Raw genomic sequence first — 25,999 nt, 5'->3', positions numbered from 1 at the left:
ACAACAGTTTTCGCTAACATCTCACGTACACGTATGTAAACAAAATGGATAGAAGAAATCACCGATTAGACTCGATTATAGGCGAGAGAAAAAAATAGAGAGACAGCAAACGAATAGAAAACTACTTGTTATTTACACTTCATTGTTTTACCGTGAGAGAAGATCGAGCATACTAAAAGATAATAGAAATAATAGATGATATTGGTAGTCAAAAGATTCAAAAGTTAGCGAGAATATCGCAATTTAGCATTTACCAACCACTTACTTCGACTATACACGAGCTAAAATAAATTTTTATTCTTTCGAATCGCGGACGATCGCAATTTCTCTTTCTTCTTGTGTCGTATTGATATAAAATTGTACCGCCAATTACGAATACTTATTGTATTTAATTGCTTTAAGTGACACGTACACGTATACTCACGTGCACACACGAATACAAGAATACCACGCTATCACATCGACACAGGACTATGTAATAAAAATTTGCACCGTAAAAATCGGATATTAACGAATTAAGCTAAGAATAAATATTAATCTCTTTTCTTTTCGTATTTTTAATTATTACGATTTTTCGCAATAATTTCATTCCCGGAAGAGGAAAGAACGTTGGCGAATCTGAAGAGAGAGAGAGAGAGAGAGAGAGAGAGAAATAAAACAAAAATATGTCTTGCCTACGTCTTATGAATCTTTAAATAAAACACTCTTTGGAAAAAAGCTAACACGCTTATACCCAGGGTAGGCAGGCGTAAGGGGCGCAACTATTCTTGTCATGGATGCTAACGAAGGGAAGCGAGTGTCGTTGCCTGTGTCAGTGTTGACGAGGATAGGGGTCCAACTGCGTATTTCTGTGCATCTGCGGTGTTACATTGCTCGGTTGTGATTGCTCCTGTCTGTGTTGCTGGTGGGAATATCGAGTTTGATAGCTTTGTTGTTGCTGCTGATGTTGCTGCTGTTGTTGCTGCTGTTGTTGCTGCTGTTGTTGCAACTGTTGTTGGTGCTGGCGTTGTTGATGCTGTTGCAAGGTATATTGTTGTTGCGATTGCGACTGCGATTGCTGCTGTTGCTGCTGGCCCTGTTGTTTTCGTTGCTCCGAACCAGCCGCCACGTAAGAAAATACGCAGAGGACAGCGTAGCAGATATCAGACGCCTTCGAATGAAAAGATATTTTACGTCGTTAGGTACATATATATTATTCGTATCTTGTTATTCATTAAAAGTTTTGATGTTAAGAAAACGTCGTTAGAAATTAAAGTAAATATCAAATTTTACTAATTTTTATTTAATTTTCATTTTATCTGTATATATAAAATCAACCTAAAATTATTTGAAACTTTATCCAGAAACAGTAAATTAAATAGTAAAAATTTCTTCTGAATATAATTTATAAGAACACAAAAATGAAGAAAAGAACTTACGTGAGATGTAAGAAAAGAAAAAACTTAAAAATAAGTCTCATGCGATGTCATTTCCGCGCTTATGTTTCTGATGAGTTTCCAACGGGAGTTTATTAAGAGTAAATGCGATGGAAAATATTCTATGCAAACAGCGAACCGCCTCTTCAGCCTGTCGTACAATATATGGCTATAGAAATAATAACAAAAATTGAAAGTAATAAAATGTCTATTTTACTTTTTTCTCTATTTTCACTTTTTTCTGATTCTTTTTATTTATTCTTCGATGTACATAATTAATTAAACGTAAACCGTTGTTTATAATATTTTATCCGTTTATTAAATGCTTAAACTATTGTAAAATTAAAAAAAATGTTATATTCTACATATAAAATAAATATTTTATTCAGTTAAAACGAATGTATTGTTAACGGAATTAAATTATTATTTTATTTTATGGTGAAACAGACATTGTATTACTTTTTTTTCGAAACAAATATCTTTTCTTATTACGACAGATATTTTTATTTCAGCAGTAAGAAGCTTTGAAACGCGTACTCACCATTTGTGACTTATATTTACGTTGAATTACTTGTCTAGTTTTAGGATCTGAAACAGAAAGGCACTCGATATTCCGACATTCAAAGATTAAAAATGCTAAATTGCAGCGTAAGCGTGTCAGAGAATATTGTGAATCTATTCTTTTTTTTTCACGAGATATCTACGACGTAAAAGCGTAATCGATGCAGTATTCGGTATGTCACTTACTGAATTCTTCCAAAACAAAGATTCCATCCTTTTGAGTAAAGCACTTGCGGATATGATCGAGTCTTACAAAAAACTGCAAATAACACAATCGGTTTGCGTTAGTAGTCTGCGCATCGCGTATCATAGATCTGGATCTAATCGATCATGCACACGATTCTGACGATTCTCTATTTGCCTATCATTATCATATGCGTCGATATAGCAATATCAGTCGTGTGTGTGAACAGCTTTCTAAACGAGGCGTGAAAATGTATCGTGATGTTCCCCCGACGATAAACGTCTGTTTTTACCCTTCGAGCGCTGATTTTGTCGTGTCTCTTATCAATCAACAATAATTCTTAGCTACATTTTAATTAATTATTAAATATTCCTATTTTATTATATTTATTGCAGCAAAATTATAAATTTTTTTATAAAAAAGCTGGAAGCGCTCGACGAGTTTTGCAGAAGAAGTGTGTTTCACCTACTGCCTGTTTTAATCGATGCATGTCACCGTACAGAAAATCACAATTATACAAATTACAATTAGCAAAATTATACGCTTCTTTCCTATAATTTTGCACGATACTTTTTATCGATAGTTTATTAATGACATAGTGACGCGCATGATGTATATCGGATAAAAAAAGTCACCGATAAAATTTATAACAATTGTAATAATTATTACTATTATTATTTCATGCCGTTTATACAATAATTAAGTATAATTTGCACTTAATTAGATGCGAAGCAATACCAGAGTCGCCACAGAAAATTAATTTTAAAATTCCCTGACTTTTCCAGGTTTTCTAGATAAAAATGGGAAATTTCCATGACCATGAATATAAAATATGTAAAAATTTTAACACTATAAAATATGTAAAAAATTTTAACATTTAGAATCAAGGATTGTAAGAAAGCTAGCTTATATTATTAAAAACGCAAAAGAAGCTTAGTAGCATAATAAAATTTTGAGGGCAAATTCAAGCCAACAAAAAATAAATTAGTATTGGAAAAAAGAATTCAGTTATGACGAAGAAGAGCGATCAAATAAAATTACTGAATAAAATATAAATTTTAATTATTTTTTTAAATTGTTTAAAGTGCACGAGTTTTAAATGTATTTGACTATAAACGTTAGATATAGTATTTAAAAAATTATAAAAATTATTTGGAATAAGAGCAGTGTAAGGGAATTGCGAACAAAAAAAATTTCAAAATTCTAGTCTCTTTTATATTTTCCCCTGACTTTTCCCTGTTTTCCATGACCAATTTTAATTTCCTTAACTTTTCCCGGTTTTCCAGGTCTGTGGCAACCCTGAATACTCTTGTACTAACATTGTCGCGATAGATCATGTTTCTTTCGTTTTCCAGATAAATAGTGAAGATATGCTTCATTAGTTTATTCCAAATGTATTTATTTCAAAGATTTGTGATTTTATTTTTAAAATATCATTTTTTTTCTGTATGCAAAGCGAATGAATCTAAGAAAGAGGAGATTTATTTTACACGTTAGAACCCGTATATTTCAAACGTTAAATTACTTTATAACATTCGCGTTCCAATTATATGTTGGGTAACTTTATATTCTTGTGTAATTATCACTACGAAAGGAGAGGGAATTGAAAGATAATCTCGCGACGACGATATCCGTGCGACGAATATTAAATCGCATTGTACATAGAATATCGCGAGTATTGTGTATATATTTAATGAGTAAAGCTGAAATAGAAATGTATTCATTACACGTGCAAAGAGTGTACAAATGCTGGAAATAAAAGAATTGAGATCGGGTAACTCAAACCCTAGAAATATATCTACGTGCAGCATACACGGTCCTTTCAGGGCTTACAGGACAGCCGTACAAGCATTGCCTCATAACAGCATGCTCAATATCATTTAATAGTTGTCACATTTCAATCGAAACTCAGCAACGAGCAACGTTGTGTATTTTCACAAAACTCAATCTTTACAAGACTGGTTCTTGGAGAACACATTTTTTAACTTTTGAGTTCTGCGAAAATGAATTTTCGGTGTAAAGGCCAAAGCGCTATACAAGCAATCCAGGGATCTATTCTACGGCTAAAATCTATGAAAAAACACCATGCATCATTCAGCAATCGCGACGCAATCTCGATATAATTGATTTTTAAGCAAGATCTATAATAGCAGCAGCGATGGCGGCAAACAGCGGCAGCATCCGCAGCAACAGCAGCAGCAATGTCAGCGATATATAGCGGCAAGCGTAATAGCGGCAGGCAACTCTGGAGATGGCCTAAACTCAATCGTAAAATGTTACTGATTGCTTAGCGTCGGAGAGTTGCTAAAATGTGCAATTGTATCATCTAATACAGACCGGCGGACGTGATACGGTCGACAATGATACACGGTCGTGATATATATATTATATCAATCATGAGGAGGGTGGTAAAGAGAAATCGAGAAAAAGGGGAAATATGACGGTAAATAAATGTCACTTCTTAGGGAGTGAATCAGTACAATATCGGAATCAGTACAATGCCGTAAACAAGAAACATAATATGTTAGCAGTGCCATGCCAGAGAAGTGTAATATAATAATATCGTGGCGAGAAGGTCGAGACTCGCGCGAAATTCACAGTTTTCACGATGTTTTCTTTTTTCACAGGAGGATATCCTGTTCGCAATAAATACGTTTAGACGATCACTAGGAACTATAGACAGCACGAGGAACCATTGCTCTACTACGTAACTACCAGTGTAGAATGAGTGGATTGCTGAACGATGTATGTATTACGAGCATGTAAATCGCGGATTCCTTCGTTTTTATTTCACCCTATTGGTTTGTTCGGATCAATTTCACCAAAAATAGAATTTATTCTTTTATCAATAATTTATTTAAAAATTAATGATTTCTCTGGTATTTTATGACTTTGTTTATTAATGTAAGATTTTGTTCTGTATTTTTTTAGAGCCTTTTAATCATATTGACTCAAACGATATAATCGTATAATAATTTTGAACAGACTAATAGGATTAATATTATGTAATTTCTCGAGAAGCCTAACTCGATAGTCTGGAGTTCTGAAGAATCATTTCAGCATAGAATATATGCTGAAGCGACTTCGCGGAATAACTATTCCGTTATTCTTTCTGCAGAGCTGCTTGAATCTCAAAAAAGACACAGCGAATCCTCCCGCGGTCGGTTATCCGGACAGAAAAATTTGAATGCAAAAATCAATCGAGAGAATTTTAAGCATATTAAATTTTTCATTTTTTTCCAAATTATTCTTTTATTTGTATAATCTGTCTTCTTCAATTCTTGCGTAGCATCATCCATTTGTGAATAACCGCGCAGTTTTGATATCTTTACGTGGTATACGTTTTAAAAAAATTATCCAATTTTTCGATATAAATGAAGAAAATTTTGATATATTACGGGTATATATTTACTGATGCATAATTAACGATTTGAATCCTGAAATTTTATGTAAAAAGTAGTTTTTGTAAGTCATATAAAATACGTTATACAAATTACAAACACCTATCGTCCCTCAATGAATTAACGTTTTACTTGCGATTTAGAATTCTCTTAATCTCATTTAATTGAAAGTCAAAATAAAAGAAAGAAATTAGAGGACAGAGAATTTACTTTCGAAGACACTTGGAATAGAAATAGATAGCTTGAGATGCTTGTCATCGATTTTCGATGAAATCGACAGCGCGCTTTTTTTGTCATGATTCGATCATATGTCGAATGAATTAATAGCGATAACGATAGTTTCGGTAAAACGAGCTTCTCAAAGAGTTTTCTCAGTCGCGACCGAGAGATACGGTGTGTAAAACGTGAAAGCTGTAAATGATGATCGTGACGCAATGACTTTGTGTACGGACTTTTATGTACGAGTGATTAGGCTATATAGATATATATAGTTGCATTGTGTGTGCATCGAACATCGCTCTCTACAAGTTGCACTAAACACTACTTACAAATATTTCATCTAAACGATATACAATATATAAAGTATATTTTGTGTCGGATTTTTGATCAATGCGGCAAACACTGTTCTGCATTTCATCGTTCATTACTGGATACCTGGAGAGGTATCGGCTTTACGACATACGTATGTCATATCCTAACGGAGAGATACATATGCGTGTATATATATATATATATATTACAACTAACACCGATCGATCGTAGAAAAAACAGTAAGGATAGACAGAGCAGATCAGTGAGTTCGAATGCAATTTAAGAATGTAGGTAGATATATATAGTATAATGATATATATACGGCCAAAAGTAATGGTGAAAATAAATAAGCATCTCCGGAACACGGCCAACATTGAGTATATAGTCATATACTGAATTTATATAACAAACAATGACTTATTTTGATTTGATACCTCGAAATCCTGTTTGCCCAGCCGTAGGGCAATGTCGATGGACGGGACAAGAAAACAGAAAACAGAAAAACAGAAAATTAAAACCTTTGGTAACAGCAGTTATCCACTCAGTCATAGAATATGTATAGCATATATATATAGAAAGAGAGAGAGAGAGAAGAGAGATACAGCTGTACACGATGATATTACAGCTACGCTTTTATCACCTAACGTCATGGCCAAATCGATAAACAGCAAAGGTATATATTCATTGTTCAAGGACCATCTCAAAAGTTCCCCAAGCTGAGAAAAGTCTATCATTCCGATTACCCGAATCGAATGCCCGGATCCCGGGCATAATATCTTATGGGTATTTCGTCATTCGCGCGAGATTCTGTCAATGTATGATATATAACGAAAGCGTTTATCGGTCGCGGTGGAGTAAGTAGCCGGTAAACAGTGATTTGTGTAGCGTTCGCGATTTCGTTGCATCATCTTTCTTTTCTTTTCATTTTTTTTTCTCTCGTCTCGAACGCGAATAGACTTTCCTCGCGCATGACCACGACAGATAAAGAAGTTGTTAGACTTATGGAAAAAATATAATAGCATCCAACATTCAATACAAATGATATAGGAGTATAGTGTTCAAAAGACAGTCTGTATATATATATATCGCCCTATACCTTATTTCCTATGTATATATATATATAAAAGATAAATGTAATTGATATATATAAATATGTAATATATATAATTATATATAATATACAGATAAAAGAGTCTGCAACTGCACATCGAGCTTCCATGCAAGAAAACATTGATTAATATAACGCCTGAACACAATATTATCCAGTAAAAAATAACCGAGAGGATATCGGAACCGAAATTGTACCGAGTATAGATCTCACACGGGAACGATAGCGATTAAACGGAGCTCTCGATTAACGAAATGCTTAATGACGAATAGAACAATTGTCTTTTTCGTTGAAGAATTGTATATTATATGTGTGCGACGCGTTATATGTATGTATGTGTATGCGTCTGGAGATGATCTGATTCATGATAGGATCCACTTACTGCGTTTATTCGTAATTTGTAAATTTTTACATTATTTGTAAATTTTCTTAAAAACTACCATCCATTTACATCATAATCTTTTTTATTCAGATTAAAATATGTATTTAAAATATTACTAAAAAAAGATTGAAAATTCTTTAACAAATGGATCATATTTCGAATTCAGATGCGCAAATAAAGAATGCCTCAGTTCAAGCGTGCTTTCTCTTTTAGTTTGAGTCAATTTTTCGCTATTAAGAACTTTTTTTACATAAGATAGCTCAATGATTCCAAATTTGAAAATTTAAATTCGAATCGTCATATTAACAGAATTTATAAGAATTAAGGAAATCTTTCATTGTCTATCGTGTATAATTTGTAAAATAACACATTGATATTTTCATCACGAAAACTTGGCTCATCAGTCAAACAGAACCTACATAATTAAAAAAAAGAAAAGCACGATTGACTGCAGCATTCTGTAAATGCACTGTGCTGCGTAGTTATGCTGTAGTGTTTCTTTTCGAAGTGTGTAAGATGTTATTTCTATATCTCTTCATTTTTCTTCCGCAGAGTCTCTCTAGTTTCGTACCAATATGTATTTTTGCGAGTACGAATTCTCGCGGATTTCTTTGTAAATCAACAAAGTAACTTTCGCACGGATTTTGGAACGTATATTGGGTTGAAAGTTCGCCAGTCGAACCGCCTGACGAGCCCGGCTTGTCCTACCACATGGACGCGATGAATCACGTACAGAGATACAAATCAATTAAGCAGATCGTAGTGGCTAGCAGTGGGAGATAATATTGAGTGGTCCTTGCATCAATGCAATAATGAAAAAAAAAACATAGAGAAAGAGAGAAAGAGAAAGAGATCGATGATCAAGAGAACATGGTCAAAAAGACAGTGGTTGAACGACGACGATGTTTCCTACTAAAGCAACAACGTTGATGGTTTTTTTGTTTAATTAATTAATGCCTTCTTTTAAGTACTATTTGATATCGTATTGCCCGTTCATTGTTACGAGTATCAAAGCTAGCATTAATGTCACCTCAGACTACGATCGCGATCATTGAGCCGAAACAAAGGATATTTTTTTCCTACAAGTCTCGTTGTAGTGTAATACATTCTCTAACGTATATTCAATCTCGCTGAAATAAATGCATTATTATATGCATTGACACGTCGTAAAAAATAAACGATACAGCATTGATAACTAGAAAGATCGTAATGTAATATAATCGAGACGTAGTACGGTCGAAGGTATAAGGTGATACTTAATCCTCAAACCAAAGTTCTCAATAAATATGTACGATCGAACATGACACAAACAACTGAACGTAGAATGTAAGAGGGGTATATAGATATAGATATATGCGCAATCCTCGAAAGAAAGAGAGAGAAAAAGAGAAAGAAAGTGAGAAGGAGAGTCGAGCTCTCGATTCTTTCCGATAACAGCGTAAGGAGGGTGTGGCTTTTACGCGAGTGCGAATCATACCTTGCTATTCGCGAAGAGGAGACCGACGCCCTCCATGCAGACCTGCAGAAGTCCGCCCTCGCCCGTTCGCATATCCTGCACTGGAAACTCGCCGCCGAGCTCGTAGCCCACGTTCGTGCCTCGTCCGCGAGCTGCTGCCTTCTCCATTGCATCCTTAATACAGTAGTACACGTCCTTGCACTGGAAAAAACAATAATTGATTTAGTTGATGTTTCTTGGGATGGTGCTTGGGCGGCACTGTGACCTTGACTTGACCTTGACGGTGCCGCCCAAGGTTAAACCTATAAGACTAGTATACACATCTTATTAAACCCTATCACTTTTGTCTAAGACATTTTTCTCAGAAATGCATACTTTCCGAGATGTTAGACCGTTTTCAGATTTTTGGTATATTTTTAAATGATCATTATTCGACTTCTAAGGCCCATTGAATCGCGAACGGCTTTACAGGTGTTCATTTGATAGGCTCCTCTAACATCGCTGCAAGTTTGATCAAAATCGGTGAAGAGCAGAGCGTAGCCTATCCTTGTAAGTGTCATCGATGGGTCCAAAGAGGTCCATCGGTCCGCGCCCCAAACTTATTATTATTAGGCTTTCAAAGAATGTAGAAAAATTCAATTGTTATTTTTTAACATTTCTATTACATTACCAAATATTTTTCTCGATTATTTTAGGAGAAGACTTCGCCCTTCTTTATTTTGAAAAAATTTGAGTGAAATTTTGTTTGTGCCAAAAAAGATTCAGATTGCACTTTTGCAACCGTTATGCGACAGAACGAAATATTTCTTTTTCGTTTAATATTCGTTATTTGAACTTTCTTTGCTCGATCTTTTTGGGGATCTTTCCTACCTTCTTAGTGTAATACTTGTGTAACTCGGTATCGCCGCCACTCCTCCTCCACAAACATAGAACCTTATTCTTCGGACTGTAGGTCATGTTGACCACGCGCTCGTACCACCAGCGCTCGACTATTACGCCGTTCACCGATCTCAGCACGAGGCCATCGTGGCGAACCTCGAGGAAGCGCAGGTCGCCCTCGGCGTCGACCCCCGAGTGCACAGTGAATGACTGCCGATGCATTTGTCGGGACGTTAAGGGCTTCAGGTCGATGTCGTTTCCGTGCTGTAGAAGAAGAAGGTCCACGTTCTTAGCACGTCACGATTTTTAACCGTTCGCGCGACCGATACTCACGAGATTGTTTATTTGGTCGAGAAGTAGATTCAGTTCCTGGCTGTAGATCAGGCCGATGTGACTCTTGCCCAGCAGTCTGCGTACCTTCCGCTTCAACTCGTTTTTATCAACGTTTAGCATCACCAGAACAGCGGTGAGATTGTGCAGCAAAGTGCACAACAGTCTGTCCTCCTCGTGTTCCAACCTTCGTCTTTCGCTTTCACTTAAACTCTTGTATCTGTATCACGCCCGCAATGTATTTTAATAACTTTTAAAATTTTTATTATATCTATATATGTATACATATATTTATTAATAGATCCAACATCATATAAACTTTTCAATTTCGAATTTTGAATCAATTGAAGAAGATTATATGTAGCTATCTCTATAAGGAAAAATTGGTTTTGCTAAAATATTTAAAAATTTAGCTAAATATAGATCTGAAATTAATTTTGTTAGACCATTAAAATATTATGTAGAACGTTCAAACTGATTGCTAGAATGTTGAAACTTTTTGCAGCATTACTCATCATATTTGAGATTTCTACGTAATTATTTTGATAATCCAACAAAATTATTTTCAGATATGTATCTAGCTCTTTTAGATACTTCAGCAAAATTGTTCTTTTGATGTAATTTTCGTTTCACTCTGGTTATTTTTTTACCTCTCCACCATTTCTCCGGGTCCTTGATCCATGCCCATCATATCGCGTTCCTGCGAGACGGCGTCCAAAAAGGCGTCCTCCCAGAATTGCATTTCGTCCCACAAAGACGATCTGTCCTTCCCCACTAAACCTAGAGTGAAAATTGCAACAATAAAATACGAGGAGATCATCAATCATTAGATATTACTTGTAAATTATCGTGCTTCTACTGTACCTTCAAAGAGATACGTTCTCGCAGTCTCCGGACTTGGTAACGTCGTGGTAGGTATCAAACTTCCGCCATGATACCGGAATCCGGTGCTTAGGGACGACTTGCTGGACCAGACGCTGCCGGAACGTTGCTTGCCCTGTCGAGGAAACTGAAATCACAGAACCATGTAAGAGTGAAGTTAATAGCGTTCCAGAGATAATCTTTGATGAAAAATCATGAAGACTTTAATGAAACAATCCGAGATTATGGCCAGTATTCGTAGTCGATTCTTATATTTAAGACCTTGAGTACAGTCTTAAGATTGCATAAGCCATATTAGCATCTTAAGACATTATTTAAGATGGTCTTAAAATAAAAACCGATTATGAATACCGGTCAATATCTTCTATCAACATTCGTCGAGATCATAGAGATTAGAGCATTCCATCTAGCTAATTGCAATACGATGCCACCTTCTAAAGTCAAAGGGTAGCTCGCTTGCACGCACAAGAATCACGGAAGAAACCTAGTAACATCACAAAAAAATATTGATTTTTTTTAAATATGATAATTTAAATTGTAGCGAAACGCGACATTGTTACTTCGACAATGATTCTCTATGCGATCTGTCAGCGTCTAGTGTTCCTGTCTGGTGAATACCGAGACATTGGTGCAATTCGAGAATTCGAAACTATGGAAAGTTTCTGTTGTGCGATATAGATGTTACACATCCGAGTCAGTCTAAGGACTCTTTCTCCTAAAGAATGTGTTAATCGTTCAATTCAATTTGAAATTGTTAACACGTGATTAATAGACATTCTAATGAGTTTTGCGTTGTCGGGCATCTATTTTACGGGAATGGACGGTGCTACTAGCGATGTGTGCGTTGCTCTCTACCAGATGTATCTAACAACTATGTAAGATTATATTAATTCAAGATAGATAATTTACATTGCCTTGCTCGACCTCGCTATCAGACACGGTGCTTCGGAAGGAAGCTTGGTGCGCTTGCCGAAAAGCAGGATTAGTGATAATGCTACCTCCGTCAGTGGATAAAGCTTCGCTGCTCCCCGTTCCACCACCCCGTCCACTCTAAAAAAACACATGACAAAACACGTGTGCGTTGCATGTTACAATCGAAAATTGATCATTTTTGTGATGCTTTTTTTCTTTCTTCACGTTTACTAGCTTTAAAAGAACCGTCAAAAAAACTGCCAGGCCGAATAATACATTCTCTAATAAAAAAAGAAAAGAAGAAGTGGTATTTCTCGTCTGTTTTAGGACGGGGGGGGGAGATATATTTTTACCAGTTTCAACAATTATTGATCGCGCCTGCAGGATCATTGCGACACCAAGTAGGACTATTAACCAACTTGAAATTTGAGCTTAGGATTTTATATCGAAATACATTTATACATTAAAAAAATTCTTTCTACCTCCGAGTCGAATGAAGTGAGCTTGCTTAGAAATTTCCCTTTCTTTGTGAACATATCCAGGAACATGTCCGTCGTTGATTGGCTTGTATCTCCCGCCGGTGCTGCCTGTGGCACATCCAAATGCACTTGCGGCAGTTCTGATATTTCGAAAAATAACTAATTACTAATTTTTGTATATTTATTTTTGTATAATTATATATTTATTTAAATTGTTTAGTTAAATTTTTTCAACAAATTCTATGTCCATTCCAAAATTAACAAGGTTATTTATATGAAATAATTAATCTTATTTGTCACAACAATATTGAATAATTAAAAATATTGAATATCAAAATTTTCAATAAAAAATATAGCTTAATAAATTAAGGATTGATAGAAATTTTTTAATGATAATGTGCTCAAAGACATACCCGATTTTTGCGTAGGATCCATAAAGTCAGGTTGATTCGGAGATTGCGGGGATTTTAGATTTTCTCTGCTACCGAATGGGCTAGACGCCTGCGAATGAGTACTTTCTTTTATCATCGATTATCAAATATACACATATACATATAATATGAAAGTATTTAAAAAATAAAAGACAGATTCTGAATTATGCTACATTAAAAGGTTTTTTTTTATTGTACCTGCGACATCAAGGAGCTGTCGAAGCCGCTACCTTCGGACAGATCTTTACTCCAGTAATGTGTGTGAGCGATTTCCATCAGTTGGAAGACAGAAGCCATCCCGCCTAGTCCGAACTTATTATACGTACATGCGAGACCGTACGTTACTGCTTGAAGGCACTTTAACATTCCCTTATACACGGGCTTTGATATGGCCTGGCGAGAAATTAAAGCAAATACATATTCGAACAATGTTCTATTTATTTCGAGGCAGGAAAATATCAAGTAAATTTAATAATAGTATTTGATAATCTCTATCTAATTAAGATATATTTAAAATTTACCACATCGTCAATGTGATCGTTCGGACTAATCTTCCTGTTAAGACCCTTATTTAGTTTCGTTACAACTAAATCCCGATAATTTTCGTCCTCCATTAATTTCTTTAATCTGTTCAATTTGAGCCAACCAACACCTTCGCCAGCCAACACTTGCGTCACCACCTACAAGTTCCATCAAAAGACCATAAAATTAATCACAATTATTTGCTTTTAATAATTAATATAACGTTTACTTGCATCATTTAAAAAGGCTTGATTGTCACTATTTGTGCTGGAACGTTCTGCGTTTTGCATTCTCTGCGCGTCTTCTTGATTAACTTTGTGTGTAGAATGTTTTATTAATGAGGAACGCTCTACTAATCCTGTTTTTCCTGTAACTATTAATAAACCTTCGCGTTGTTCTAAATTTTATCTTCAAATGTAAAAATTTAATTAGAAATGGTTTGGTATTATAGTTTACCTTTAGGAAATGGTCCAAGAATTGGATTGGTCTTCTCTTTCGATTTCTGATTTTGCGGAAAGAAGCTACTGCCTCGATTAGAATTATTTTTACTACCTGGAAATCAAATATAATTTCGATATTTTTTAGAGTGCATTTATAATAATTTTAGTAACCTATAGATTTTAATAAAAGGTTTGGTAAATCTTCAGATTAGGGGACCCGTCCCTCCAATGAGGATTTTAGCCATCGCTCGTTATTTGTTAAAAAGTTATTAACAAAAAAAATTCATCAATAAAACCTAACTTTTGGACATAATTGTGTTCTGATGAAATAAATTCCCTGCTTTAACAACACAAAATATTTTATTGTATTATTTCTTATATGATTTTTGTGTTTTTACATATTTTGCGTTGTTAAAGCAGGGAATTTGTTTCATCGGAGCACAGTTGTGTCCAAAAAATCCTAACTTTTGGACACAACTGCGCTAGTTATTAAAAGTAAGATCGCGAAACATACCAAATAAATCGCTGAACATGCTGCTAGTCTGTGCGGCGAAGCCGTTCAGATCGCTGCTAATATTGCTGAAAAAGTCTCGTCCAACCCCACCTCGAGAATCAGACGCAACTAGCTGATTATTGACCGAATCCTTCCGTTGTGTACTTGGAGATTGCGGCGAATGTGTGGGTGATTGTTGCGACTCTCCGAGACCCTAAAAGCAAATATGAAGATTGTATTCGATGAATCAATTTTGAAGATCAGCGCAAAAGATTTAAGATGCTTCAGTGCGACTCTATCTGCAGAACTAAGATACTACTCGCTGAAGACGCGTACCTTGAGCAAGCCTTTCTTTGCGGCGGCTTCTTTAGCACTTTTTGTCAAATCTCCCAACGTGCTCTTGCCGACGTACGTCAGATCGTCCAGCGTATTTTTACTGACACCCGCCGCGGTTTTGCTCGCCTCCAGCGCGGTTTTCGATACCTCTTGCACTGACTTGGTGGCCTCACCCATAGCTTTCTTCGTTTGTTGCGTCAACTATGATTCAGAAAAAAGAAGACAACTAACCATATATTTCGATTTCATATACTTTATATATAACGTAACGTTTCACAAAAATGTACCTGCTCCAGTGGCGCGAATAGACTGTCTTCGCTTGCCTCTGTAATTTTTTCTTTTGCCTGCTTCAGCTGTGATAAATCGAAAATTAAATAAATGAATAGCTACTATCGCATTTATAATAAAATATGACATATACGTAATTTGTTCAATAAAACTAGAGAAAGAATTCTAGCAGCAATTTATTGGCGATTGCTTAAACAGAGGGACATATATTGGGGACATATTGGGCCAATATTATGTTAATAAATTGTGCATAAGGGGAGCAACTGAGCCAAAAATTTTATTATCACGCATGCTTCACCTTATCCATCTGTGCGAGTAGCCCGTCCTGACTGCTCTGTCTAGTCTCGCGCATCAAATCCTTCGCCTGGCTGGCAATCTGCTCGAACAGAGAACCTTGCGAGCCCTGTCGGAGAACACCGTTTCCGGTAGCGGTGCTACTGCCGCTGCCACCGCTATTCTGCCGTTGCACCAAGTTTTCGTTGCTAGATTTCTGTATGATCGTCGGTCCTGCCGATGCCTGACGCTGAAGCTGCATCGCTTCGTGATGCTGATGCTCGGTGGTGGTGACCGCGCTTATCTGTCGTGGTAGGAGGGGTCCACCAGCGGTGTTGAAGCTGGAGGCTCTCGCCAGAACGTTGCCAACGCTTGGTTGACGTTGTAGACCCGGTCCCGTGGGTGGTACCTGAAAAAAGGTACTTGAGCGTTTGTAATTGTTCTCAACTGTTACGAAAAAACAGACAATCTTCTTGGAAAATAATAGAAGAATCGGGGGGTTCAAATCATCAATAATCCCGCATGTCTCTGAAAAATTCTTTTCTCTAAAGAAGTCAGTTAAGAGTAGAAAAATGTGCTTGTATAATATAACGTTGCTTTTAGGAAATTATTATTAATAAATTCATTATATATCACAAATTGTATAATATATCAATGGAAAACTTTTAAGGCACACGGGATTGCAGCAGAAAGAACTCCAAGACTTTTATACTAGAAAGAGTATTTTTTTCTGAAAATATTACACATTAATTAACATAAGATTTAATAAATATCTATCATAGTCTCAAGATTCAAGATATGAGCAATAAAGTTAGTCATGCTTCAATAGAAGACGTCACGTTGAAATAGTACAGATTTAGGTCTAGATAAAACAATTTATATTTGACAATACAAATGATAACTACAAGAAGAGTCGTACTTTTCACTGTAATTTAAATAGTGCATTATCTCTGTGCATATACATGTGTTAAAAAGATCAAAATCGTGTTTCTTACAATCATTTTAAAGTCAATGAAATATAACTCGTGGACGTGTATCGATAAGAAGATGAAAGGATGTATATGTAAATGTATTTGTAGATGTATGTTTCATGTGTGATTCATATGTATGAATCGCATGAGAAATAGACACTAGCATCAATGCAATAACGTATCTTCAAAGAATAACATGAAAAGAATATGTGTATCATAATAAATCTCATTCGTTCGTTTCATGCTGAGAAGAAATAGTGCGAAATACAGACTGAAGATCAGACAACTATATGTAATAGATTTTACGCAATCACATTTAATGCCAGCTATGGGACGTGAATGGGGATTACCATAATGTTTGTGTTTTCAGAGGCGAACGTGCAAGGAATACTCAAACGATAGATATATCTCGTAAAATGAACGTCAATTAATCGTAAATACAATAACGCATCTTTAAAGTAAAATGCAAATCAGAGACGAGAAGCTTAACATTCTCCTCAAACAGTATTTTTAACGAGAAATATGAATTAAAAAGAAGGAGAAAAAAAGATGAGAGAGTGATAGGCAAACATTTCATACACTCCGTGGAAATTATTTCCTCCAGTATCCAATTCGATTTCATTCTATCATGCATCAACCCCCAAATGATACTAAGGATGAGGTTCCACTTAACGTTCGTAAGCAACGCTTGCGAACATCATTTCATCCTTGTTGTCATCAAATGTTAAATAAGAATAAAATGATGCACGCGAATGTTGCAAACATTAAACTGAACACATCCCGAAGTGACACTCTCGAGGAGATATTCGAAAGTGATAGAATTAAAGGTACATATGAAGATGACTCACAGGAGTGACATATCTACTGATACGCGAGGTCCTGTGAGGTGTGGTAGGACGTTCAGTATCGTTGAGCGAAGATTGAGTGCCTAAAGATCCCATGCTTATCCCTGTGAACTGTCCTACCGAACTTTGTGCGCTCAGGATAGTGCGCGGTGTTATTGTCGACGCGGAGTCTGACTCAAAGCTACCACCCTCCTCTTTATCCTATAATCAAGCTATCCGTTAGCGCACACCGGAGATGCCATTCGAGATTTAACGCATAACGTAACACTCTATGAAAATATTTCGTAGATATCGTATTTATGCACGAATCATTATTGTGTGCCGATTTACATAGAATTGAAAAATATCTACGAATTTTTTATCTTAATTCGATGTATGTGAAACCTTCAATGATATTATATCTATTACCTATTATTATAAAATTGAAATATTATTAATGGATTGTATGTTACGGAACCAAGAGATTTTCGTTATTTTTAATTTTTTAATTCTGATGTCGTGCATGCGACATGATTTATGTCATACGATGTAAACTATAATTACATGAAATATAAAGTATCATTTAGCATATAGAAAATAGTGCATATAAAAAAAGAGAAGGAAAAAAACAAGAGAAGAAGTCACGGAAAAAGTTTATGTACTTACATTAGTAGACAGCGAACCCTCGTGAATTTTAGGATTTAACTCAAGCTCAGAGTCCCTGTTAAAGCTTGGGCTACTGAGATCGCTGTGACTAGAAGACGTGCTTGGCGGACTCTCGGGTCGTACCGGTGAGTCCTCCTCCACTCCGGGATATTGCAAAGAACTTGGTGGATTGTAAACGTTCTTCGGATCCACCGAGAGCGACATTTGTTGGGGCTGGCTCACTTGCGGGCAATTGTACCCTGCGGAAAGTAATTGAACAATAAAAATACTTGAACACTAAAACCCACTTTAATCGAATATAAAATTTCTCTTATTTAAAAATATTTGAATTGTAAATGTTAAAATGTTTTACTGCTTTAATATAATTTTTAAATTTAAATTTTTAACATTAAGTATCCTTTTTACTTTTTTATAAAACACTCACCCGGCGATAAATCCGACGACGCCATCTCAGAGACGAAATCGCTCAGGGAGGAATAAGAAGAGCTGGTGCTTTCGGCACCCTCGGAATCGGAGCCGCTTTCGTCTGTAGGCTGAGTCTCGTGTTCCCTCATCGCTTTCAGGGCGTTCGCCAGCGAGCTACCGGAGTCCCAAACGGGAAAGTAGATTGGCTCAAGATTGGTCGCGTACCAGCGCGACTTGTCGCCGATTTGCGCTGGATCGAATACTCCGGTCTGCACCCGGAGGAAGGCCACATTGCTTGGCGTGAGGGACCATTCGGCCAGGAACTCGACCGCCTGTGTGCGCGCGAATCTATTGAGGAAATTGCTCGTTCTGGGTCGCGAGCGAAGGAACGAGTTAATCTGGAAGGCCACCACTGGCCGGGGATATAATCGCAGAGTGCGAGTGTGCTCGGTGAAGTTGGCCAACAGGTTCTGTGAGTTAAAGAATCGCACCATGGCGACCCGCGTAGCAATGTCTACTGAATCCACGTCGTTTCCGTAGATGAAGGGATTGAAAGGTGCCGGACTTTGCCCGGTCATCTTCGGCGGATATGGACCGGGCGGTCCAGATCCACCGATCGTCTGTGACATCGACGGCCGACGAGGTGGACTCGATGATGAACTCATGCTAGGCGAATTCAATGGAGTGTGCTGAACATGTGAGCACTGCTCGATGCTCGGCCTGTGCTTCGTCGAAGCTACACTGTAGGATTTATTAGTATTTTTATCAGCATTCAGCGTTGTAAAAATATTTAAAGTTTAAGTAGTGGCAGTACTTTACGATTGATAAATAAATATATATCTATCGATAATTTTTATTCAAAGAAAAGCATAAATCTTTTTTCAACGATTTTGTAATCAAAATTTCATTTATATTATTATTAATAATTTTATTTTACTACGATAGGTTTCATTAAAAGACAATAAGCGTGGTAATTACATCGACATACCTTAAACTGGAAAGATGGGAAGTTGCGCTTTCTCTTCTGCTTGGCGCTTGAAAAGACAGACGCATCGAGATGTCTTGCGGGGGCAATGGAGGGCCTGACAAACTGGCCATTGCCTAGAAATTCGTCAGAGTAAATTAACAGTTTGTTACGATGCTCGTTACTCATTGCTACTTTGTTGCTAGTTGCTGCTTCTACTTCTACTTCTACTTCGACTAATAAATTACCGATCTACAAACAAAAAGTGGCGAATATTATGAAAAGAATTTTCTAATATCGACTATCAATTTCTAGTTTTTGAAAAGCAAATCAATCTTTTGTGGATCGCTCTAATTTATATTTGCTATTTGTAGTTATTTATTATTTATAGTATTAACAAATGTGTATGGCTGTCATCAACTTGATTCTATATACAACTCTACACGTAATAAATCATGCATGCGACTAACTACGAAATAAGGGGTACGCCACTAAGCGGACTGAGAATTAGTAAAATATTTACACCAGAGCCAACTTGATCCATCAGTTGCATTGCCTGCGATGAGGGTAAGTAATCATTAAATACTCTTCATCATTTAATTTCGTAATAACGACAGTGTATGTATATCGCCGCTTAAACGCTGACAAAAATCTCATTACCTGCTTCAGATGATTCTTCAAGATGGTACCCTCCGGTTCCGGCAAAGGCGGCAAATTGTCTTCGCCTAAAGCGCCTGGCGCCGTTATCTTATTGCTATCTAAGTCCACCAGCCAGATATCGTCGGGCATCTTGAAGTTCTTTTTGTACAATAGGAAGGACGCGGGTATTCCGATCACGAAGGGCGTCGGAGCGAGCAGCAATTGTTCCGCACAGCTCATGCAAGTGGGAAGTAAGGGTATTGCGGGAAACATGTACTCTAGCGGGTAGATCATCGTGACAAACGCCATGACCGACATGGATAAAGCATTATAATCCCGGGATTGAAGTACAATCTAAAAGAAAGGATACCATTCTGTTTTGAAATTTGAACTCTGATGGATGTTTAAGACTACAAAGAAGGCGCTTCAATGAAAAATATTTTATATTTTTTCAATATTATTTTACACTTGTTTACCTTGTTTTCCAAGAGGATCAGTGTGAGGACCTTCAAACATATGTCAACGCCGAGAAGCTCCAACGGCAGGTGCAGAGGGAAATCGACCAAGGAGAACCTGGTATGGTCCGGCAAAGCGAAACATAGCGGGGGTTGCAGGCTCGATGATATTATCTCAACCTCGACGCGCGTCTTTGCTGGAACGGGCACGGGACTGCTGAGTAAACGCAGTATCCATGTCTCAATCTCGCGAACGTCGTGAAGCACGATAGACGGCGTGTCGCCCAGAGCCTGACCCGTCAGAACACTCCATACTGTATCTCTATAACGGAGGAAATTCAGTTGATGTAGAAGTTTTTCACGCTATTTTTCTCCTTTTTAGAAATTGTGAAGCATTATACAGGATTGATAAAATTCAAATATACCTGTTGGTCTGTCGAGAAGCTCCCACTTTCTGCGGCGAAAAACTCTCGTTGCACGCGTCGATGATCTTCTTCAGAACAAAAAGACATTCTCGAAACATCGAGAAGAACGGATGATGAGAAATGATGCACAGTGAAGTCAAGGAATGATTGCGAACCCTCTATAAAAATATGGTAAAATTGTTATTAGCGAATTTTAACATCGTTTTTATGTAAAATTATATATTGTTCTCAATCCTTCTAAAATATACTTTTCAAACAAATTAATTATTAATCCTGATGATCTGTTAAAATTTACTATATACAATTATATCGTTTGGGGCAATATAATTAAAAATTTCTAAAAACTAAGAAATAAAAAATTTTTACAGAAAAAGATTTTACATTAACAGATGAAGTCATCAAATACCAGAGAAAAAAGTTTTATAATAAAATATTAGTAAGAAAATAAATGACATTTTGGGTCAAATAGACTCGTTGTCGAAAAAATCAAAAGGTTTAATAAAAACTGTTTCTAGTGCTGTTATATAAGTAAATGGTATCGACCTGACGTCTTCGAGATGCACGTGGCGAAGGGGAATGACTGCCGCCGCTCTCGCTGTCTCCACTCGGTGCGATGAATTCTAATCTCGGGGCGTGGGGTACCTGCGGAGTGTCCGAATCCCTCCTGCTACTAGAGCAATCTTTCTCAGAGTCACTAGGACCCACTGCACTGCTCCTATAGTCGCTATAACAAACGGCTAGAGATACAGTCTTATAAACGAGACACTCTGTCAGGAGTAAATTGTATACGCGCGAATTATTCGGATTGTTCAAAACAAGAATTTTCATCTCTTAATTCTAAAGAATTAATTATTTTAGAATCTTAGTTTTCAGAACCGAGAAGAGAGATTGTGTGTGTGTGTTTCGTTGTCTTTTATAACTGTGTATAAAATATAACTGCACCGAGTGTATATTGGAATTCTATTTCTATTTTTTTATTGATCGTAACAATCAAAAGAAGGCCAATAATTATAAGCCATTTCACCTAGAAAAAGCAGAATCCGTGCTTCTCTCCATGCTCTTCCTCCAGCTTTCTCTACGAAACGTGGTATTGTACTTTTCTCTCTTGAGCGAAATTCCCCCGCTAGCCACGACCCCCGCTCTTTCAGTAGGTCGGTAAAAATTCACGCAGATCCCGTAACGCGTTTTTCCTGCGTTTTGCAAAATATTTGTAACATAGTGCGGATTCTTGAAAATCTCGCGTGCGACGCAAGTAGAACAGATACGAACCTGAATCTTTATCGGTGAGGGTGAAGGTAAAAGATGTTGCCTCTCGTAAGGCCGTGCGCTTTGGTCCCACGCTACTGCAACCTTCCGGTTGGCAGAAGTACACCATATCCAGAGGCAGAGGAAAATCCTTGTGATCCTCCACTGGATATCTGCGCAGCAACTCCGGAACCTGTGTTAAATAAAAATCATTCTTTCCCTAAATTGTATTTTATCAATTATTTTTAATATTCCAGTTTCTTTCGAAGGTATAGCTTGGCAAAACCGATTGGACGCATATTAAAGCCGTCGTATACAAATTGACATAAAGATGTCATAATTTAGTATAAATATAAAAACGAATTAAACCATGAAATCCTCAATACATTTTAATGTGCTGTTAAATAAAATATTTGTAATTTGTAATTCAAAAATTCTACACAAAATTTTACAAATACAGACATTAATCTGTATTTGCAAAATTTTGTGTAGAACATTAGTTCCGCATTAATTGTTACACCTGTACGGGCTGACGAGAGGCAGCAGGCATCCTGGCCCCCACGATGGCGAGATAATCTACCAATCGGGGACACAGGAATTTCTTCTGTATATCCATGGCTGTGATCTATGTGAGTGCAGCTGTGTCACCGTTGTATACAGTGTATACAGGACATCCGAGCTGCTGAACTCTCTTCAGGATCGTTTCCAGCTTGAATCATGATTGTACCATTCTCTCGCTTATTTATCCCACCTGTAAATAGAGAGTTAGAGAGGTTGCAGTTAATTGATGTCCCTGTCTCACTATTTGCTGAATAGTCCAGATTAATTAAACTTCCGCTATAATTATTCTCGAGCGGAATGAATTTGTAGCCGCTTTTACTTCGTTATTCTTAATAAAATATTTCTCGGCTAACATGGTAACAATATTCTTTTCTTAAAAGGGTATAAATCATATTTTTAATTAAACTTCATGCAATAATTTAATATTTTTAATTAAACTTCATGCTATAATTTTCTTAAGTTAAAATCGTTGACGTAGATTGCTTCCACCTCTCGAGTTTTAATTACACTATACTGCAGTTATCTTGTTTTCGTAAAGCTTCAACCTAAGTAACATTTAATTATCATGATAAGGTCAAAATGAAGTAATATGACTGAAACTTGACGAAGTTTCACTGAATTTTATATCAACTTGACGTCATTTGACTGTAACATTGCGTGTTACTTGGAAAGTTAAATTAGAATCAATAAATGTCCAACCATTTTAACCTTTGAAAATTACATAAAGATTAAAATGGTTGGACGTTTAAAAGAAGGGATTATTTATTGTTACATTTCGAAATCTTGAATTTTAATTACAAAAGTGAAACGTTGGGTGTTAACAGATCAATTTCTCTAAAGCGCTGATCGCGAAGGGCGAATGGACAGAAAGGACTTGAAAGTTTCACTGAATTTCATGTTAATTTGACGTGACGTTACTTCGGAAGTTATGTAATATCAGTATTATTAATAACGTTAACCATTTTAAACTTTGGAAATTACTCAAATTACACACCAAAGGTTTTAAAAGAAGGGATTATTTATTGTCACACTTCAAAATCTTAAATTTCAGTTACAAAAGTGATCGAGATGTTTGACGGTAACAGATCAACTTCTCTAAAGCAAAGGGCGGATGGGTAGAAGAGGCCGGAAGGCAGCAGCCGGTCCGGACGAGATTTCAGAAGATCAATGATTCCGGAGGCCCAAAAAAGGATATCTGTGTCACCGTGTCGGGGGTAAAAGGGAACGAAGGAAAGAGAGTGCATGCGCGTGGCATGTTTAATTCCGATATCGAACCTCATCTTGTATTTCGCGCCGTGGCGCAACATAGACGGAGACGATGGAGTCATGTGCACGAAGCCACGTATACTTCCGTGTTCGATTATATCGCCGACGTATGATAGGCGATTACAGGCTGAAACTGTACGTGGTCGCTTGATTGTCGCGGAAAAAGAGCCGCTCCAGCGACAAACGAGATCCGATCTTTCGGATATCGTTCGAACGTTTCCTGTCTGTCCGGGGAGTTTCAGACATTCTAGACGATCCTCAAAGAACTTGTCTTTTTTGTCTTTTTTCGGTGCATGAAAAAAACGATCGATCGGAAAGTTCAGTGTGACGTTCAGTGATCTAATCCATGTTCCGTTAATGATTTGAAGAACTCAATCTTAATGAGAAAATCGCATTTAATTCCCATTTATTCTCATCTTAATTTGAAAATTTCATTTAAATCCCATTTCTCAGATTCATTAGACGAAAACGGATTACGTCGTAACGCTGTGGTAACGAATCTTTCAATTTTGAAACGATAAAATGATGGAGAACTTGAGATAGTCAATCTTGAAGACATTTATTTGCAGACTCATTTTTTCTCAAGCCTTCAAAAAAAGAATAGAAGAACTCGGTGACATTAATTGAACTCTTCGATCTTAAAAGAATCTTTTATACCATTTATACCGTATGTGGATAAATCAATGACTTTTTGAAAGGAGAGTATGTTGAAAAATAAATCGAATTTTGGTTAAAAAAAAGTTAAAAAACCACTGATTTATCAAACTGCCCTTCTACCTATAAAATTATTTGCAAAAATTATGCAGAATTCAATGTCGCTGTAAACAAATTGCAAATGTGGATTGTTTTTTTTTTTTACGTATGGCATCCTAAATTTGTATATTAATTGCAATATGCTTCGTTTCTTGCTCTAGCTTTGAAATTCTAAAAATCAATTTCGCATAAATTAAAAAGTAAAATTATGCGTGACATTAACGCGTATGTGTTTCAAATGCGACAGCAAAATTTATAAAAGTATTGATCACTTTAAAAGTTCATTTGTCAAAAATTCAACGATGGATTATCTGACCGAAGGTCGCGTTTAACAATTCACTAAATCTCCCAACTCCCGAGCGTGCCGCGATCAATTATTCAACCCACCTTCCCGAGGCGCGAATGGTATCGCCGAGATGCAAAGACAGCAATAATGATATCCGGAATTATTTCCGACCAGATGTCAGAAAGTTGCGTTCAGCTGCGACGTTAAATAGCACGTATACCTGCGGGCGACCTGTTTCGATAAGACACGATAGTTAACGAGTTGACCTCGTCGAGTTTTGCTGTTCCCAGAGAGTGACTTCAATCATACTATTGACTTGAAGAACATCGATCGTGATTTTACAACCGCGACTCTTACATTCGATTAATTAATTCGGTAGATTCGGCAAGGAACGTTCCAATCCCAGACTGTGACGAGGAAAGAATTCAAAATCGTCTCTTTATCTCAGTCGGAAAATGTCAGTTTCTTGTAGCCATCATCCGTGTGAGAATCTCAATTAAATGGACTCGCACTTAAGTTCGCAAACAATTACGCCGTGCCGAGATTGCTTCACCGCATCGATCCCGAGGCATGAACGAGCCCCACCGGAAGAGACAGTTTCACCTTTTTGACAGCCGACGTCCATTCGGGGAGCAATGCTCGGATTCGCAAATCGTAACGAGAGATTCGATCGACCTTCCCTCCCAGGAAGGAAGGAATTAAATTTGCGCGAAGAAAAAGAAGTATCCGGGATCACTTCGCTAGCTCAAGACCGTTCCGAAGCAAATCCGGAATTATTCTACGAACAATTCTATTGAAAAATAATCCCTTGACGTCGGTATCGCGACGTCGTCTGCTCCTCCGCCATCGTCATCGCTCACAAGACACTTACATTTTGCAATGCGTATTAACGCGGAGAACGACCGCGTTCGGTCCTCGTCCGACCGCCATACGAACGATTGTCAGGCCAACGGTGTTCCGTATCAGCCAAACGGCGATATCGCACTGGCGGCCGCCGACGCGCCCCGGAGCCTCGCGGCCGTCGTCGCGACGCTGATCGTTCGCCAGAAGCGGTACCAGGCAAGCGCACGTCCGCGGACGCCGGACGCGCCTCCAGTAACGTCGCAAGCCATCCCGATTCCACTTCTGAAAGTGAATTTCCATTTATTTCTCATTTATTAGGCCTCAATTATCCGTCGCGTCCGACATCTCGTCCGTTTTGCCGCCGGTTAAAGCGCGGCCGACGGTTAACAAGCG

At 37.2% G+C, this 25,999-nt stretch overlaps 1 protein-coding gene across 10 annotated transcripts; it reads right to left on the bottom strand.

The window, feature by feature from the left end:
• Positions 1-668: 668 nt before the first annotated feature.
• Rab3-GEF (Rab3 GDP-GTP exchange factor) lies at positions 669-25,718 on the bottom strand. 10 transcript variants are annotated; one of them, XM_018460950.1, is made up of 34 exons: positions 25,635-25,718; positions 22,418-22,648; positions 21,922-22,090; positions 21,677-21,842; positions 21,196-21,376; positions 20,653-20,810; positions 20,249-20,549; positions 19,794-20,126; positions 19,657-19,689; positions 19,158-19,270; positions 18,189-18,910; positions 17,765-18,003; positions 17,123-17,320; positions 15,329-15,712; positions 15,030-15,095; positions 14,743-14,943; positions 14,428-14,620; positions 13,930-14,025; positions 13,707-13,858; positions 13,473-13,631; positions 13,150-13,344; positions 12,934-13,021; positions 12,524-12,660; positions 12,039-12,179; positions 11,112-11,256; positions 10,898-11,027; positions 10,251-10,467; positions 9,909-10,181; positions 9,060-9,239; positions 6,527-6,535; positions 2,163-2,235; positions 1,957-2,003; positions 1,419-1,566; positions 1,071-1,150 (listed from the first exon to the last, which is right to left on the bottom strand). In XM_018460950.1, exons 2-33 carry the CDS (start codon positions 22,511-22,513, stop codon positions 1,456-1,458), a joined length of 5,706 nt encoding a protein of 1,901 aa, XP_018316452.1. In that variant the 5' UTR covers positions 22,514-22,648; positions 25,635-25,718; the 3' UTR covers positions 1,071-1,150; positions 1,419-1,455. The 10 variants fall into 10 exon arrangements, with proteins under 10 accessions (XP_018316444.1, XP_018316447.1, XP_018316446.1 ...); XM_018460942.1 differs by lacking the exon at positions 1,419-1,566 and having other exon boundaries at positions 669-1,150; XM_018460945.1 differs by lacking the exon at positions 1,419-1,566 and having other exon boundaries at positions 669-1,150; positions 13,707-13,846.
• Between the last annotated feature and the right edge of the window lie 281 nt (positions 25,719-25,999).

Source organism: Mycetomoellerius zeteki, unplaced genomic scaffold (genome assembly GCF_001594055.1).
Source record: "Mycetomoellerius zeteki isolate Tzet28-1 unplaced genomic scaffold, Tzet1.0 scaffold98, whole genome shotgun sequence".
Classification (NCBI taxonomy): domain Eukaryota; kingdom Metazoa; phylum Arthropoda; class Insecta; order Hymenoptera; family Formicidae; genus Mycetomoellerius; species Mycetomoellerius zeteki.
Note: the sequence above shows the minus strand (reverse complement) of the source record. Positions and strands in the feature narration are given on the sequence as shown.